A 15,000-nucleotide genomic window follows, 5' to 3' on the forward strand; every position below is an offset into this window, starting at 1 on the left:
CACACACACACACACACACACACACACACACACACACACACACACACACACACACACACACACACACACACACACACACACACACACACACACACACACACACACACACATATATACATAACAGCCACGTGAATTTATAATGAGACTTGAATGTGTGGAGGAAGGTCACTTTTTCTGTCTTTCCTTCTTTCTTTCTTTCTTTCATTTTAATTTTTCTTTATTTGGTGTGGCGTTGATAGAAGTACAAGAACGCGTAAAGATGAATAGTTAAAGACGCCTTGATCTTTTAAGGAAGTGATAAAAAGGAATGTTTCCTAGATAGAAGAATGTTGGCATTTAGAATGATCTTACCTGTAGGCGGTGGTTGTACTGTGAAGATATGCACGTACGTATCTAAAACATTGATAGGCTTAAAATTACACTGGATAAAAATAGTTTCAGAGATGGAAAAATATACATAGGCTTAGCTCTTATTACCTACGTACCTACACACACACACACACACACACACACACACACACACCTGCAGACCACACCAAAACAGCTCGGGGTAATCGCCGCCGCCAAACGCAGTCAGATTCCTCACGGCCATGAGAAACTCTTCCCCATCCGTGGTCTCGAACACCGGCCCGCAATCTGTGGGTGAAGCAGGGCCATGAGGGATTTTTGGGGTGCGGAGGACGTCAGTAGTGTGACAGTGGAAGAATGAATGGAGATCTTTTTTCAAATCTTTCACTGTGTCACGAAACAGTTAGCAGCACCAGAAGCTGTGGGTGAAGTCTTTAAAAGCATCTACAAGGAAGTTAGCGATGAAAAGAATACATTTTGCAATTTCTTCCCAGTTCAAAGATTGGATGTGGTTGTAGAACAAGTAAATATGTCTTATAGTGATTGGTAATCGGGGAAAGGTGTACCTGGTGGCAGTCAAAAGGTTAAGGTTAAGTAGATAATGAGATAGCACATTAAAATTTGCTACATTTACATCCCATTACGTCTTAACGGTATGATCCTACTTGTCGTGACTAATCTTTCAACTACCTCCCATATAACTTTAGGTTTTATCTAAGAATTTGCGTAATCCTAAACAATCCTATTGGGCAAAAATAAAACTATGGACAATAAAAGACTGCAATTACTCGATCACTTTTCTTGTTGTCAGTGGTGTACTTGGAAATTATACTCTTAACTTGCACAAAACGATTACACTGATCTTGAAAAAACTCATTGCAATTAGAGGATTAATACAAACAATCCTGGAATCTGTCTCGACCAAAGAAGCTAGCGAGTCTCCACCTTCCCTGGTTTCTGTTCTCTACTCACCAGGGTCATTGAATTGTGAGAGGATGTACTTCTCTGGGCTGGAGTTGGCCACGATTTCCTCCACCTGGGATATCACCGCACTGATGTCGTCACCCATCGAGCCTGTGAGAGGAGCAAACCTTGAGGCGCCGCTAAAAGTGAGACATTGAAATGAAGAAGAGGAGTTATGAGAAAACATAGAAGGAGGGAAAAGAAAATGGAGGAGGAGGAGGAGGAGGAGGAGGAGGAGGAGTATACTTGATGTTACCAATAGAATCACGAAAACACCATTGGAAACATTAATAACCTACATTAGAGCCTGTTAAAAGTAGTCAAGGTAAGACACCGAAATGTTTGCGAATACAGAAACGTTTCAAAGTGCTTACCGGTAGTGTCGACGGAGATGGAGAGCGCCGAACCGAGATACAAGTCAAAGAGGCGACGGTACTTGTCAAAACCCACGGCGTTGAGGACCTGGTTGAGGTAGTGCTTGGTGGCCAGCACGGCGAGCTCCGCTGCCTGATCGTGGAGGTAGTGGTGGGGCGAGAAGCAGGAATAGGGCGTGTCCTTGTTGATGCCGCCCACTGCTGGTTTCAGGGAGCTCTCATCCTGCGAGCCCCCGTGGCTGCACTTTCCTCCTGGGTTGTGAGAGAGGGAGGGAGGGATGGTGATGCTTACTAAGGGGTAGATAGAGTGTATTTACTTATTCGTATTTAGCTTTCTCTCTCTCTCTCTCTCTCTCTCTCTCTCTCTCTCTCTCTCTCTCTCTCTCTCTCTCTCTCTCTCTCTCTCTCTCTCTCTCTCTCTCTAACTAAGTCAGTCTTATAATGTCTCGTCTTTTTCATGCCTAGGTATCAAAATCGTCTTTGCACACCTGTATACTACCAGCACAACTTTTATTAAACGTGCCATTTGAGGGTTAAGTCAGGAATAATCGTGTGAAAGTTAGCAAAGGTGAGAAGCAGTTAGAGACACACCTGTGGTAGGCTTCGGAATGAGGTCGTCCTTGCCCATCTCGGTGTAGTAAGTGTAGTAGCCGCTGGTGAGACCCGCGCCGACCTTCACGTTGCCTGTACACGTGCCCTGGCGATGGAACGTAAGGGAGTAAAGACACCTAAGGACATGAAGAACATCAGGTCATAAAGAAAGCTGCAATAAGCCAGTCAGCCAACACGTGGCAGTCTCTTTGTAAAACGCCTATATACACTTATCATCCCTATTTATGAACTATTCTAACCGTAAGGAAGAAGGGCGGAAGAATTAGTGGTGAGGCGTGAGAAAGATAAAGAGGGTGTTTTGGGGTAGATCCCAAGCACCATCTTAATAGCACCTCTAATTACCATTACCAGAGGAAACAGTGGCTGAGTTGATTTTCTCTCTTTTCAATGAGGGGAAAATAGAAGAAGAGCATACAGAAGAAACATACTTTACTGGGAGAAGCAGAAGAAGTAGAAGAAACAGATTAATGTCCGGCTCTGTTGTTCTCGCTATTGTTATGTATGAATAATATGTACACCTTATTTCTTCTTACTGCAATCCATATTAAAAGAATAACCCCTAATACTACTTAGTAACCCAGAACCTGTACATTATCCAAAATATATCTAGACAGGAACTTTTAACTCAGCAATAGAGAAGCAGACAAAGAATAGGGATCTGGTGTTGCGTCATGTGTGATCTGATCGTTACGGAGTCTGGTTGGGGTTTGATTATCATGTATCGTGATGAAAGCTCGAAGCGTGCATGAGGCTGCTGGAGGCGTTCATGAGGCTGCTTAACATTCTCGTGTGGTGAAAGTCAGGGGGGAAGTGAGCACAAGAGGCCCTAGGGAGCAGCGTGTCTCACCTGCGGGCTGGGACAGGGAGTGCACACATCCTCGCTGGGGCCTGCCACGGTGCCAAGATCGTATCCAGGCAAGCCTAGGCCGCTGAGGATGGCCTTGTTGCCCTGTTCGATCCATGTGGAGTGGGAGTAGAAGTCCTGGATGGAATGCAGCGAGGTGCCGAGGAGGGAGCGGGCGCCGGCGTAGGATTCCTGGATGAGGATGGAGGAGAGGATCTGCGGGAAGCGCTCCGACAGCTCCTGGTGGGTGTTGTTCAGCCTCTCGGCATCGCTGTGCAGTTCCGGGTCATACCTGCAGGCGCCAGCAAAATCAAGCTTACTTGTCTCTAACGATTTACAAACGAATACAAACGAATGACTTTCTTTTGAATACTTGTGTCCGAGAGAAGATACGAGTATATACTGTAACCGTCGTAATACTCCAATATACTCGTATTCGACTTTATTTATACTTTTGTTGCTGAGAATATGAAATCATTACCCTCTTACTCTTTTGCTGAATACGGTTTTCAGTTGAATACGGATTTCTCTGAGAAAATACCTGATACTCTAGAGAAGGCTGAAACTTCACTTCTACTCTTGTTTACCATCGAAACAAGATCGTTTTCTGTTCTAGACGAAGACGAAGACGAAGAAGTAAGCAGAGGCTAAAGAAAACCCGGAGGGGGGGGGGTCACCTGAGTTTGTAAGAGGAGTCTGTGTTGATGTTTGACATGGCAATGGAGTTGACAGCCTTGATGAAACGCGTCGGGGAGGCGGTGCTGCCGTAGTACAAGTGGAAGAGCTGGCTGAGCGTGGCATCCTCTGGCAGGTGCAAACTCGGGTTGCTGGGTGGCGGGAAGGCCAGGAAAAACTCACGAATGTTGCGTCTGATGCCCTCCTGTGTGATCCACTCGTGGTCCCGGTACTTGTCCGAGGCCTGGAGAGAGAGAGAGAGAGAGAGAGAGAGAGAGAGAGAGAGAGAGAGAGAGAGAGAGAGAGAGAGAGAGAGAGAGAGAGAGAGAGAGAGAGAGAGAGAGAGAGAGAGAGATGAGTTTATATATACAGTTTAAAAATGGTTATTTCTGCTTGGTCTTTACGGGTCTTTTCTCACTGAATGGTTAAGGGGACAGAAATGGACGCCACAAGAAAGTCTGCCTTAACTGAAGCCCCAACACTGCTTTTTGCTCCGCTATCTCATTGCCAGCTGCACGTTACACCAGCGGCGGCGGTGCGCTGGGGTGAAACTTTAGCCCCAAGTGTTTAATGAACAGTCGTGGATCATTCTTATTTTTTACGAAATCAGAGTAGTAAAAGTAGTCTGGGATATGTTCATGGGCTATTCTGATCCTGTGTGAGAGTTCTTGAGAACAATGCGATAACGTTGATCCAAAACGCAAATACGGTTTCAGCCGCTTATGTCATGCAAGCAGCAGATTTGCTTCACTCTTTTTGACGTTTTCTTTTAGATTTACAAGAGAGACTGGCCAGGGGCATAAAAAAAAAAAAATAATAATAATAATAAAAAAAATCCACGCCTGATCACAATGCCGCTCCTGTTTCCCCCTCAGAAAAGGAGAGAGAGAGAGAGAGAGAGAGAGAGAGAGAGAGAGAGAGAGAGAGAGAGAGAGAGAGAGAGAGAGAGAGAGAGAGAGAGAGAGAGAGAGAGAGAACCAAGAGAAATGGTCAGTTTAGTTTTTTGAGGTATCTTGATGTCCCTATTTTGAAACCGTTCAAGTCGCCGGCAGGATAAAATCCAGAAATACGAGGATAATTACAGAGTTTACCCGTAGAAAGAAATGAAAATTGGAGATACTGGTTAAATCATCTCACATCTCACATCTTAGATTAATTTTACTCTGAAACTTGAAAATGGTACAGTTATTGATTGAAATTGGAAGACTCCTGATCTGAGTCTAGTGTGTCAACGCCAGTGCCTTAGAATCAGAATAATGAATGAGAAAAGTTGCGTGCAGAAAAGAACCGGGTAGCCGAATGGCGGAATGGCTGGCTTGTGGCTACATAAGGGGCGTGACAACGTGCCTCATTCCCTCCAGATATTTCGTGAGTGCGGCAGCGGTCTTTCGTCACGCTATCTGGGCTGAGGATGCTCTATTGCTAAGCTGTGTGTAGAGAGAGAGAGAGAGAGAGAGAGAGAGAGAGAGAGAGAGAGAGAGAGAGAGAGAGAGAGAGAGAGAGAGAGAGAGTGTCCATCGCGGCGTGCGCACATATAAGGAGAGCAGAACCTTACCTGGTGTGTGCACAGGATATTGGCTACATCAGGATCAGACACGTTGAGGGGCGTAGCGAGGAAGGCCGCCGCGCCCCCAACCAACGTCCCCACCGCCAGTAATGCCACCAGTGACCTGCTGCACATAATTCCTGCTCACTATTCCGGCTGGGTGTGGTGGCGCTGCTTTATAGAAGTGAAGTGGTAGGGCAGGACAAGGGGGAGCCGAGAGGAGGTGGCGTGGGGAGGCAAGACAGTGGGGGAAGAGGGAGGGAGACTGCAAGGCGAAGGACAGCGGTGCATGAGAGGAGGAGGAAAGGTAGGCGAGGTGGGGAGAGGGGGAGAAGTGATTACGCTACAGAAAAAAAAAAATTTTGAAAGTAGGGGAGGAGGAGTAGGAGTGAGTGGGGTGAGGGAAGAGGAATGATTGATTTATTTGGTGCCATAAAAACCCGGTCATGTGGAGAAGGAGGAGGAGAAGGAGGAGGAGGAGGAGGAGGAGGAGGAGGAGGAGGAGGAGGAGGAGGAGGAGGAGGGAAGAGTTACGGGAAGCAGGCTATGATAAGATACAACATTTCCTGGTATCATCAAGAAACATATTGTGGCGACATGTGTCCATTTCTCTCCCTTTTCCTTGCCTCCCTTCTTCCTTTTTCTTCCCTTCTTCTTTTTCTTCATTTCTCTTACCATTCTTCCTTTCTTTTTTTTTCCCTCGTGTACCTTCTTTCTCTCTTCTTTCTCTATTCCTTTTCTCTCTCTCCTCCTTAAATTTTCTACTTATTTCGCCACGTATCAGATTTTCAACTCTCATTACCACCACCACCACCATCACCGCCGCCGCCGCCTCCGCCGCCCTGCAGCTCCCTGGTGAAAGCGTCTCGTCTTCTCACTTTCCTTTGCAGACTAAATGATGTGCCTGGGTCCTCTTGCGGTGACTCTGAACGTGTGATTTGTATTCTTATTTTTATTTCTGGGTGTGTGCGTGAGAGAGAGAGAGAGAGAGAGAGAGAGAGAGAGAGAGAGAGAGAGAGAGAGAGAGAGAGAGAGAGAGAGAGAGAGAGAGAGAGAGAGACGAAGTTTGAGTGCATTTACTTTTCCTGAGTTGTATATATTTTTTTTTTTTTTTTTCGTGGAGCTCTGTCTAATAAAAGGCGACAGACAGACAGATAGACAGACAGACAGGCAGACAGACAGACAGGCTTCATTACCTGTGATGTTTGTGGGAAAATGAAGAGGAAAAATAAAATCTTCACCACCTGTCACTTCTTCAGATAACCACCACTACCACCACTACCACCACTAACACTAGCTTCCTCCTCCTCCTCCTCCTCCTCCTCCTCCTCCTCCTCCTCCTCCTGCTCCTTCTCCTCCTCCTCCTCCTCCTCCTGTCGTGACGTATTCTCATCATTGCGAACGAGGTGACGTAATATTCAAAACAATGAGCGCCTTAGACTCCTCCTCCTCCTCCTCCTCCTCCTCCTCCTCCTCCTCCTCCTCCTCCTCCTGCTACTCCTCCTCCTCGTCGTCTACCTCGTCTTCTAACCTACATCTCCTTTAAATTATATAGTGTAGTTTTTATCGCATGTAGCCTCGTAGGGACTAACAGATGTTTTGGTTTGTTCTTCCTTTGTGTTCCTCCCCATTCTCCTCGCCTCTATTAACCTACATCTCTCCCTACTTTAATGTACATACATTTTTTATAGCTTTGTAAAGAATGATAGGTTTACTATGTCGTTTTTTTTTTCCCTTTATTTTGCTTTCTCCTCTTCATCCTCCTCTTCTTCCTCCTCCTGTCAATTCTTTAGAACATAAGAGCATAAGGGAAGCTGCAAGAGGCCTTCAGACATACACGTGGCAGTGTTTGCATGAAACGTACTTACTTATCCATTTCCATTCTAATCCTCATCCACAAACAAGTCTAATCTCCTTTCCTTCATATACAAGTACATAATTAAGTTACTGCTCAGTCGCAAAACAGAACCGCTTAGGAACGAACTAAAAATCCCTTGCTATTTGTAATCTTCCGTAATCCTTCTTAATATGCAGTCCCTTTTAATTTCGCTCCTATATCACTTACAAGTACCGCCTCACATCGCCTCCTCTCACCCTTCTTCCCTCTTCATCTGGTTCACTCCTCTTCCCATTTGTAGCGTATGTATATAGGCCGAGCGTTGCGTGTGTGGAGTACTAACCCTCACCCAAACCAACACCCACACCTGTCTCAGAGTTCCGGCGGTAGTCGTAACAGTGGTCCCAGTATGGTGCTTTGGGTTCCCCGCGTGAGGGATTTACATACAGAGAGCAGTGTCAGGTGAGGCGCCCTGGTTAATGCCCCGAAAAGTACAACACTCGCGGTCTGGAGTCAAGCAACCTGCCACGCTGATTTCCAGTGTTTTGTGGTCTTCCTCAGTCCTTGAAGGCACTTGTTCTAAAACGCTTTGTTCTCGTTAAGATGTTTTCAAAGGCTACAGAGATAATTTCTTTGGGTTGTCATGGATCTTTTCTCCCACCGACCCATAACAGCAGATATTTTTTTTCAGGTTCACATGGATCTTTTCCCCCACCAATGATTCACAGTACCAGATAATATTTCGGACTCTCACGGACCTTTCTCCTGCCGATGATCCACAACAGCAGATAATTGTTCAGGTTTTCATGGCTCTTTTCTCTCAATAATGACCCACAGCATGCAACAAATATTTTTCTGGCTCTCATGGGGGTCTCTTCGTAATGGTGATGTTAAACTGTCAATAGAATCATGAAAAGACCAATTTTGCAACACCAAAGAACTTCCACTAGACTAGAGCAAGTTATAACGAGTCGAGATAAGACGCCGAGACGTGTTAGAATGCGGCCTTCGTCTTGTGGTTTGCTCATAGCTCCCTTGTATAATCTGACAAGTGGTAGATTGTTAGCAGATCAGAGGACTTGGGGATAAGGGAAACCTCCAAATACAGAGGAAGGTAATGCGGTGCCTTGAGCACACCTGAGCGGAATACTTTTCTCTGTTATTCCTGCACGATCGGTTTTCCATATAAATCGGACTTTTAAATTAATCGATTCGGCTCACGGTTCGAAAAGACACCAATAAGAGATTATATTATTTTATTTTATTAATTTATTTGCATATTCGTTTACTTACTCATTTCTGTTATTTGCCTCCATTTATTGTAGGCTAAAATATAAATAAGAACTTCTGGAGAGTTGGCCTGACTTAAACTCGAAGAGATGCCAAGCAAAGAGGTCATGATGTTAAACCTTTCTTCAACATATTTCCTCCTTTTTGTCATGGTGGTTGACAAGATCACTCCTACAGGCATATCAGTACAAAAAAAAGTTTCACATTAAGTCTGTTTGGCGTATTTTCCAAAGGACACCATTTGAAGATGCGTTAATGTAACACGCGTATATAGTTTGTCCTTCAGTTTTTCGGTGCATAACATTACATTACCTTCACGTACAAACAAAACATCAAAGGAGTCTGTAGTAACTCTGTATTGCTTTAGCCCCACAACACACACACACACACACACACACACACACACACACACACACACACACACACACACACACACACACACACACACACACACACACACACACACACACACACACACTCTCTCTCTCTCTCTCTCTCTCTCTCTCTCTCTCTCTCTCTCTCTCTCTCTCTCTCTCTCTCCTCTCTCTCTCTCTCTCTCTCTCTCTCTCTCAAACCTAACTTTTCTCTTTGTAATAAATTTCTATATTCTTTCCCTTAACATGTTTGTGCTTGACAGTTGGTGCTTGACAATATCTCCTTACATACCAATACAGTTAGAACCTCAGAGATTCCCACGAGGCTCAAGCTTAAATAGGTGTAAATTTACCACGCAGGGACAGCGCAGCGGTAGTCTATTATCTCAACCAATCAGTCGCCGCCGGACTAGCAGGTGAAGCCCCGTGAAAGACGCCTCTGTGCGGCTAGCAGCGGGCGGGGCGGCAACGAACACCACGACAATGTATAAAATAAAGGAATGAGTTTATCGTCTCCTTTGCCGTTTCATCTGAGAGAGATATGATAAGACTCTCACTCCAGAGAACTCAATGTGTAAGTTACCGCTAAGTCCTGTCTTTTTCTTTTATACTTTGCTTTAACTATGCGGTGACCAAAAGAGAGAGAGAGAGAGAGAGAGAGAGAGAGAGAGAGAGAGAGAGAGAGAGAGAGAGAGAGAGAGAGAGAGAGAGAGAGAGAGAAAAAAAAATGATATGATAATCTACTTCACTAACAGGCTTTACAAATTTCACAGCCGTTTTCATTTAATTTTCAACTCGTGTATTCTCTGTTTGATTGTAGTGATGTTTTCCAGTTGAGTGTGCGTTGCTTGAAGGGGAAAAAAAAAGAAAGAAAAAGCTTGAAGAAAACGAGTTAGGCGTATTGAGAGAGAGAGAGAGAGAGAGAGAGAGAGAGAGAGAGAGAGAGAGAGAGAGAGAGAGAGAGAGAGAGAGAAGCTATAAGGAAAATTCATGCTTCCACTGTAAACACGGACGCCACCTAAGCAGTCAGTATTGGTGTTTTCATTGCGTGAACATGACTTTCTATATTGGCAACTCTTACTTAAAATTTTATATCCAATCTCATTCAATCTTTGCGCGTCACTGATCCGGAACCTCGAACATTTCAACGTCTGATCTCGACTAATTTTAGCGCGCTGAAGTGGAAGCAATTGTGGGTTTTCAAATGCGTTTTCATGATCTTGCAGATAGTGTTATTTTTTCTTTTATTTTCATAGTTCTGGAGATAGTTTAACAAGGATTTTGTATTATCAGTGAGGAAAAGAAAGGTACAGTCATCTCAGTGTCCATTGAAAACAGTATTAATAAAAATCAATAGCGTTTAAGTATATGTCACTTTGTCATTCCCTGTGTATTACTGTCTTCCTGTTCGTATGTTATCGATGGTTCAATCAGCCTGGCGCTCCTTCCTGTCATCACATCACTTCTGTATTTCCTTCTTGTCCAGATTATCAATTACCCATCTAATGTGAACTTCCTTCTTGTCCAGATTATCAATTACTCATCTAATATAAACTCGTAACAATGATAACAGCTTAAGTGCAACACAGTCAATTGCTAGTTTGTGCTTCAAACTCATACAATTTAGTTTAGTGGTGTGTTCAATGCTTTCACTGGTAAACTCCGTAACTTTCCAGCTGTTTATGTTTCTTCCTTCCTCCTCGCATGACAAGTAAACTCGTATTCTTAAACGTTTTGCTCTCTTATCAAGACTGTCCTCAAAGGCAATAAAAATTATTAGTGAAGTTCTCATGGATGTTTTTCCTACTTGATGATGTGAAGTCTCTGTTAAGTTATCACTAGAATCACACAAACACTCTTGAAACGCCACAAAAATTTCCACCACAGCATATGATTTGTATTCGAGATAAAGCGTCAATACATTTATTAATACAGGCTTCAAGCTGTTTCAGAAGAGGAGCATTGGAACATGAACTAAACTATCTTCTGTATTGGATTTTTCTGCTTTACTATTTTAGAAGTAATAACTTATGAAAAGAACTTATCCGGCTTCTTTCCCTTCCATCTTTTGTATGCTTGGCCGGCTTTCTTCAGTAAGAAAAAAATAATAAGATGATAATGGTATAGGTAAATAAAGATGGGGGGAGGGAGGAAGGTTTCAGGAAGGAGTTTTTCTAGGATATAGTTTACTTGAATAGAATACTGTACCTAGAAGCGTCCTTGGTGTGTGCATTATGGGTGTGTTTTATTATTCCCAGAACCTGATGTGGCCTCCTCCTCCTTCTCCTCCTCCTCCTCCTCCTCCTCCTCCTCCTCCTCCTCCTCCTCCTCCTCCTCCTCCTCCTCCTCCTCCTCCTCCTCCTCCATTGTCAGCTTTTGCCACCTGCCTCAAGATAATATTAGTGCATTTCGTAATAACTCTTCTTACTATCGTGGGTGCTTCTCGAAAATTTACTATTATTATTATTGTTACTATTATTGCTATTATTATTATTATTATTATTATTATTATTATTATTATTATTATTATTTTTATTATTATTATTATTATTATTATTATTATTATTATTATTATTATTATTATTATTATTATTATTATTAGTTAATTAATTAATTAATTAATTGATTAATTATTATTACTAATATCATTATTGTTATTATTGCTGTTGTTGTTGTTGTTGTTATTGTTGTTATTACTGTCATTACTGCTGTTGCTGTTACTATTTGTGTTATTATCCATCGTCGCTGTCGTCGTCGCCATCGTCGTCGTTGTTGTTGTTAATTCTTTTTTATCTGTATTATTGTTATTATTCCTCTTCTTCCTTCCTCTGCTCTCTTTTTTCTCATTCTCCTCTGCCTTCTTCAGGGAGTACATAAACTTGTATATATCATTAGTTTTTATTCAACAATAAATACAATAACAAGGTTTCTACTTACCTATACAACATACATACGCACTGTACCTCTTCCTTAGTGTCTCAGCTATCTACATCTCCCACGACGCCAGTTAACACAAGCAGACTCTCTCTCTCTCTCTCTCTCTCTCTCTCTCTCTCTCTCTCTCTCTCTCTCTCTCTCTCTCTCTCTCTCTCTCTCTCTCTCTGGCGTAATAGTATTTATCTAGTGGTCACGTGCAAGCCTCGCCGGGACCTGCTGGCGGGGTGACATGGGTTGGATGAGACTGTATGCCTGAACAGACTGGAACAGGGGGGGACGAAACTACTGCCTAACTATTCTCTTCTGTGTGTGTGTGTGTGTGTGTGTGTGTGTGTGTGTGTGTGTGTGTGTGTGTGTGTGTGTGTATGTTTGGTGTGTGTGTGTGTGTGTGTGTGTGTGTGTGTGTGAGTGTGTGTGGCTCAGCTTATGACGCTAAGGGAAGAAGTGTTGGAGTAAGGGTCGAATCTCTTCTTGAGTGTTCCCCAGAACCCTGCAGTCTGGCGCGGCCCTTTGCCCATGCTGGCTCTCATGCGGGGCACATACAGCGGCGGCGTGGAAGACGTGGAGGAGTCACTACCTAGAGCGAGGGGCGTGCGACGGAGCCTGACACGCCCTCGGTACATCACCACCACCAGGATGGCCAAGAACACACACATGGCCGCTCCACCCATCACGGAGGCGGCCATGATGGCACTCTTGGTCATGTTGAGGGTGATGTGCGGGCCTGGCGGGTCGTCATGGTAGTCTTCGAAGGCATAGCGGTTGAAGTTCTTCTTGTCACGTTGAGAAGGACGCGTCTCTGTGTCTGAGGAGTCCGCCTCTTGCGTGTCAGTGTGGGTGTACGGGGTGGTAGAGGGAGGCACGTACGGCGGGAAGAGTGTGGAGCGTGTGGTGGTGTGGTGTCGGTTGGTGACGATTTGGCGGCCAGATCCCCCATCCAGCAGCCCTCCCTGGGGACGGTACGGGCGTGGCCGAAACCTCTTGGGATTCCTGGGCGGGATGTAGGGCTTGAGGGACACGGTGCTGGTGGGAGGCGATGCGGAGTCTGGTTCAGGCGTGGTGGATGTGGTGGTGTTGTCTCCTTCCTCTGGGGCTGCGATGCTGGTTGGAGTCGTTTTCTTCCCCGCCCCGGCAGTCTTGTTATCGTCACCGTCGTCAGCCACGGTGAAGAGAGAACCTAAGTCATGCAGGATTTCCGAGGCGGTCAGTCCCTTTTCCCGCATGACAGAGGCGAGATCCAGCTTGATGGGAATTGGCGCTCCTTCCTTTGCCTCTCCACTTCCTGCTTCTTGCTGTCCTGATCCTCCCTCTTCTGTATCACCTCCGGAGACAGACTTATCACCAGCTTCCTGTCCCTCTGAAAACTTTGATTGTCCACCTGGTTGGAAGCCAAATATTTTCGGAGGCTGCGAGGGAGCTGGAGTAGTTGTGGTAGTAGTGGTGGTTGGTGTAGTGATGGTAGTGGATGTGGTTGTGGTGGTTGATGGCCAGGGGGGTTTTGAAGTGAGCCAGTAAGGAATACTGGGGGGCTTTCTCCCTTCATTCTGCTTCTCTCCATTCAGGGTTTCAGGTTCTTCCTCTTTCTCCGTCTCGCTCGTCTTTACTTCCTCCACAACCTCTTCCTCCTCTTCTCCCTCCTTCAGGAAAGAGATAAGAGTTGTCAAGTTCCCCTTCACCTTCCTGAACTGCGACTGCGTGAGCCCTTGGTCCTGAACCTTTGATGTGAAATCTTTAAGGGTGAGGCCATGTGTCTTCAGGGCCACCAAGAACTGCGGCAGCCCCAGACCCAGCCCCTGCAGGATCTCCGACAGGCTGATGGCTCTTCCTCGTGCCCTGCCTGCTCCTGCTCTCGAGCTACCTTCCCGTTGCTTCCCACGGGTTTCTGCAGTGGTCGTGGTGGTGGCTTCTGTTGTGATGTCTTGTGGCCTTGTGGTTGTGGGGGTTGTGGTTGGCGTGGTTGTGGTGGTTGTGGTTGGCGTGGTTGTGGTGTTTGTGGGTGATGTGGTTGTGGTGCTTGTAGTACTTGTGGTGGTGGTGGTTGTAGGTGTCGTTGTAGAAGATACTGTTGTTGTAGTTGTGAGTGGTGGTGATGTTGTGGTTGTTGGTTGTTGTGTAGAAGAGATGGTGGTAGTGGTGGTTGTACTAATTGTGGTAGGTGTTTTGGCAGTGGTTAGTTTGTCATCTGAAGGACTTGTAGAAGATGTGGTGATGTGTATGGTGGCTGGTGATGTCTGCGTGCGTGTGTCTGCCGGTGGTAATGGTGATGTAGGCGCTGATGTCTCACCGAGTGGTGGTGATGGGGTGCTTGTGGTGGACTGCAAAAATGTCGCGGATGGAGTAGATGATAAAGAAGATGGCGGCGGCGAGGCAGCGATCGTGGGAACTTTTGCTGCTGGTTGCAACACTTCCAGCACAGGGGGGAAGCGTGGGCCGGGGGGCTCCTCATGCTCCTGCTGATGTTGATCCTCCTGTTGGTGCTGCTGCGGGTGCTGTTGTTCCTGCTGGTGTGGGTGTTGCTGGCTCTGTTGCTGGTGTGGGTGTTGCTGGTTCTGTTGCTGGTGTGGGTGTTGCTGGTTCTGTTGCTGGTGTGGGTGTTGCTGGTTCTGTTGCTGGTGTGGGTGTTTCTGGTTCTGTTGCTGGTGTTGTTGGTTCTCTTGCTGTTGTTGCTCTTGCTTTTGCTCTGGATCATCGTAATACAAATCCAAGAACTCATCATACAGATGGTCGTAATAGTCAGGGTTGTAGTCGTCTGGGGTAGTGGGTGTGAGGTCTTCTGAGGCTTGTGGTCTATTTGGCTGCCCTGTGCCTTCGCTTGACGCCCTTGGGGAGGTGTGGCCAACACTGGGATCAACATAGTCGTGGAAGTCATCTTTGGGCAAGATAGGAGAAGAAAAACCTACTTCATCCTCTGGTCCTGCATTTTCACGTGCTGCTGTCGGGACTGGAGCATCATGACCATGATGAGAAGAGTCTAGTAGATGGTGTGAGGCGTCAGGTTGATCTTCTTCAGGTGGCTCACTGTCGATAGCTTCATCTTCATTCAGGTAGTCGAGGCTGGTGCTCCCTTCGCCCTTAGCTTCCTTCAGTTGACTTCCTTCCAAAAGCGCCTCCAAGTTGCCAGGGTGCAGGAAAGGTCTTGGTGCCTGAGAGTCCTGGGGAGGTGTTCGTTCATTGACCTCCAGAGACGGTTCACGCCCGGA

At 45.7% G+C, this 15,000-nt stretch overlaps 2 protein-coding genes across 3 annotated transcripts in view; both read right to left on the minus strand.

Annotated features, from left to right (window-relative positions):
- The window catches only part of LOC135109917 (von Willebrand factor A domain-containing protein 7-like), a 20,596-nt gene extending 15,064 nt beyond the window's left edge, over positions 1–5,532 (minus strand). Inside the window, exons 1-7 of the mRNA XM_064021813.1 lie at positions 5,372–5,532; positions 3,819–4,060; positions 3,145–3,433; positions 2,277–2,382; positions 1,686–1,937; positions 1,321–1,422; positions 524–636 (exon numbers count right to left, since the gene is read on the minus strand). Coding sequence (XP_063877883.1) covers positions 524–636; positions 1,321–1,422; positions 1,686–1,937; positions 2,277–2,382; positions 3,145–3,433; positions 3,819–4,060; positions 5,372–5,497 — 1,230 coding nt within the window. The 5' untranslated portion in view covers positions 5,498–5,532. The remainder of the gene's footprint in view (positions 1–523; positions 637–1,320; positions 1,423–1,685; positions 1,938–2,276; positions 2,383–3,144; positions 3,434–3,818; positions 4,061–5,371) is intronic.
- A 6,219-nt stretch (positions 5,533–11,751) lies between these two features.
- Positions 11,752–15,000, minus strand: part of LOC135109923 (mucin-2-like) — a 29,404-nt gene continuing 26,155 nt past the window's right edge. For both annotated transcript variants that reach the window (XM_064021825.1, XM_064021835.1), the window contains exon 4: positions 11,752–15,000. This exon is cut by the window's right edge and continues 535 nt beyond it. In XM_064021825.1, the coding sequence (XP_063877895.1) occupies positions 12,220–15,000 (2,781 nt within the window). In that variant the 3' untranslated portion in view covers positions 11,752–12,219.

Source organism: Scylla paramamosain, chromosome 2, assembly GCF_035594125.1.
Source record: "Scylla paramamosain isolate STU-SP2022 chromosome 2, ASM3559412v1, whole genome shotgun sequence".
In the NCBI taxonomy this organism is placed as follows: domain Eukaryota; kingdom Metazoa; phylum Arthropoda; class Malacostraca; order Decapoda; family Portunidae; genus Scylla; species Scylla paramamosain.